We start from the raw sequence: 3,497 nt of genomic DNA, 5'->3' as shown, positions 1-3,497 counted from the left end.
TGCCGGGCAGGCAATGGGAAAACACCTCTGCTCATCTATTGCCTTGTAAACTCTACAGGGTCACCATACACTGGCTGTGACTTGACAACACTTTCCACCAATGACGTGAATTACAGGGGGGAGGGGAGTCTGAATCTGAAGGAATGCTACTGCCATAAACTGACATTTCAAGGCTGGTAGCAATTCTTTCTGGGTCTTAGAAGATGCAGATTAGAAGGTCTCATAGAGTATATGCAGATGCCGGGCTAACCCAACATTCTTAAGGGTTTTCCTTTTTTTACGTTCCCTGTGATCTCTTTATGGCTGTCACGGAGCATTCTCTTTGCAATAGCACACACATGGCGGGGGGAAGGCAGTTCGGGACTGCAGAGAGGAATTTTCAAGGACGAACTCGTAATTATGGAAATCTGACTGTGATTCTGGGTATATCTCTTTGGGAGCAAGCCTTCTGAAGTCAGTGGGATTTCACTAGCTGCAGTCCTACTTTTCCCATGTCCTGTACTGGATCATGTCCTCTGGGTATCACAACATGGCTCAGGTTGATGGTACAGAAGTTCAGTGTCACTTTCATATCTGATGGTTTGACCTTCAAAAGCTTTGGGAATATTGTTGGACTCTAAGGGTCTTCTCCAATCCTGTTGCCTGTGCTCTAAGAACAGGATTTTGGGTTCCCACAGAGAGGGGGGGGCTCTGTGGGCAGAAATCCCTGCATCCTTGGAAACACTACTCTGGATCTTAGCCCCTGTATGCTGCCCTTAGCATCCAAGAACTTGCTGAACAGAATAGAACAAAATGGCGCACTGTTATCCTAGGCAATTTGTCCCTTTCTTAGGAAGGCACACCTGAGAACACAATACTGCCCGTGTACCATCTATTGTTAGAAAAACAAGAACTGCCTTGCTTGATCTTACCAAGGTCTACCTTGCCCAGCAATCTAATTCCTGGAGGTTTTCATGAAGTGGCAGAGGTAGCATGCTGCCAAATCAGAACCATGATGAATTCTGGCTTTTAAGTGGATGGTAGAACCTTTTGACTCCCTGACCTGAATGGCCCAGGCTAGGCCAATCTCATCAGATCTCGGAAGCTAAACAGGGCTGGCCCTGGTTAGTACTTGTACAGGAGACCGCCAAGGAAGTCCAGGGTAGCTATGCAGAGGCAGGCAATGGCAAACCACCTCTGTTTGCCTCTTGCCTTGAAAACCCTACGAGGCCACCGTTAAGTGATGGCACTTTCCACCACCAGAACCTGTTGATGCCCAAGTTGATTGTTTCATTAGCCATGCTGGGCACTGTTACCCACTCAGTGGTTACACACCTGCTCAGCGCCTTCATTGTCATCTCAGTTCCCACTCCTCCACTGAGTGCAGAAGCTAGAAGTCCACTAGCAAACTGCCCCTTGAATCACATAAGAAAACAGGTCATGATGGTAATGCTCATTCCTTTTTGTTTATCTCAAGTATCTTTTAGTTAGAGGAACACACAGATGTAGCAGTCATAGCTCATAGCTCTTGAGGAATCTGTCTTCCATGAATCTGCCTACTTCCAGCACAGACTGGCCCAGTAATAAACAATAATGTACTTCAGAGCTATAGAGCAAAGTTTGAGTCCAGTGGCACCTTTAAGACTGGCAAAGTTTAATTCTGGGTATAAGCTTTCGTGTGCATGCACATGAAAGCTTATACCCAGAATTAAACTTTGTCGGTCTTAAAGGTGCCACTGGACTCAAATTTTGTTCTATTGCTTCAGATCAACACGGCTACCCACCTGAATTGTACTTCAGAGCTAAAAAAATGTCCTGTTCTTTGGAATTCCTCCATCCATCACCCAATTAAAGCTCTAAGGAGAAATAAGCAGTAATTCCTCAGGTTCAAAAAGGTACAAGCAAAGAAAGGAACATCTAGATGCACTTTGCTCTTTGAAGACCTGTATGACAATTTAATGAGCTCTTCCTACCGTACCTGGTTTAGATCCTTCATCTACAGATCCATTGTAGACTTGGTTGATGAACTCGGGCCTGTTGTCGTTCATGTCAATGACATAGATGTAGAGGTCGATTGGATTCTCCACTTTGTTTCCATTCATATCTACCGCATGGGCTCTAAGCTGTTAAATAAAAAAAGGAACATCACGTCAATAATGAAATTTTGCAACGACGGGCTTTTCAAACCTTGCCAATGTTAGGATTTTTGAACGTCAGCATTATGGGGACCTTTTTATGGACTGTAGCAAAATTTACCCAACATATTTTTAATAAGCAAAACTCACTGGAATTGGTCCTTCACATATATCACAATTTCAGTGTCAAAGTGGTCATATGACAAATAATAAGTCCAGCACAGCAATCTTTGTCTCCTGGATCTTTAACAAGACTACGCTTGGTTCATGGGCCATTTGGTAATTACTGTGTTCTCAACTCTTATATCCCTCTAATGTATACCCTCCTGTCGTTATGAGTGTTTGTGTTATTCACTTGTTTGCTTTCTTTACTTTGTAAAAGAATAAACATTTTAATTAAAAAAAAATTAATCACCAACAATGAAGATTTATTCATTTAAGGACATAAAAAGAGCCCTGCTGGATCAGACTACTGGTCCATCTAGTCCAGCATCCTGTCTCACCCAGTGGCCAACCAGTTCCTCTGGATGGCCAACAATAGGACATAGAGGCCAGGACCTTCCCCTGATGTTGCCTCCTGGCTCTGGGATTCAGAGATTGAATGCCTCTGAATGTGGAGGTTCCCTTCATTCACCACTTTGGCTAGTAGCCACTGATAGACCTATCCTCCATGAACCTATCTAATCCCCTTCTAAACTGTTTATTACTGTGGTCATCACTACATCCTCTGGCAGCGAATTCCAGATTTTAATCACTCTTGATGAAGCAGCCAGAACTTGGTGGTCTTTCGCATGCTTGGCACAAAGAAGATTCCAGGTTCAATCTTTGGCACTTCCAGTTAAAGGATCAGGTGGTAGATGATGAGAAATGTCTCTAACCAAAGACTCTCGAGTCTGCCCAAGACCCAGTGCTAGTCAGAACAGAGTACACTGGGCTAGATGGACCACCACCCTGACTCTGCATCACATATTTGTTATTTATCACATGGCACAGTTACTCAGAGGAAGTACATAATAATACAAAATCTGTAACCAAGTTGATACAATGGGTATGCAGACCTATTGGGCAATCACCCTAAATACTTATATCTAGATTTTTCAGTCCACTCAGTCGCAGTTGGGGAGAGTTCAAAGAGCTCCATCACATCTCACTGGAAAGCATGACGCTCACATTCCTGTGACACTGGGGTGCAATTCTAGCTGGCCTCCTCATGGTGCATGCTGGGTGACACTAAAGAGCTAGAACTTCTGGCAGCCAGAAGATTGTAGGATCTCCTGACTGCACTGCACACATGGAATCTATCTATCCAGGGGGGTTTTTTGTAGAAAAAGCCCAGCAGGAACTCATTAGCATAATAGGCCACACCCCTGACAGTGCAGGTCA

General features: G+C 44.1%; 1 protein-coding gene across 1 annotated transcript in view; it reads right to left on the bottom strand.

Moving 5' to 3' along the window:
• LOC107108308 (cadherin-4-like) overlaps positions 1–3,497 on the bottom strand; it is a gene marked incomplete at its 3' end in the record, with an annotated part of 180,317 nt that overhangs the window by 141,644 nt on the left and 35,176 nt on the right. The window contains exon 3 of the mRNA XM_015408726.1: positions 1,958–2,102. Coding sequence (XP_015264212.1) covers positions 1,958–2,102 — 145 coding nt within the window. The remainder of the gene's footprint in view (positions 1–1,957; positions 2,103–3,497) is intronic.

This window comes from Gekko japonicus, unplaced genomic scaffold (assembly GCF_001447785.1).
Source record: "Gekko japonicus isolate JY-2015 unplaced genomic scaffold, Gekko_japonicus_V1.1 scaffold2355, whole genome shotgun sequence".
Lineage (NCBI taxonomy): Eukaryota > Metazoa > Chordata > Lepidosauria > Squamata > Gekkonidae > Gekko > Gekko japonicus.
This window is presented reverse-complemented; position numbering and strand designations above follow the sequence as displayed.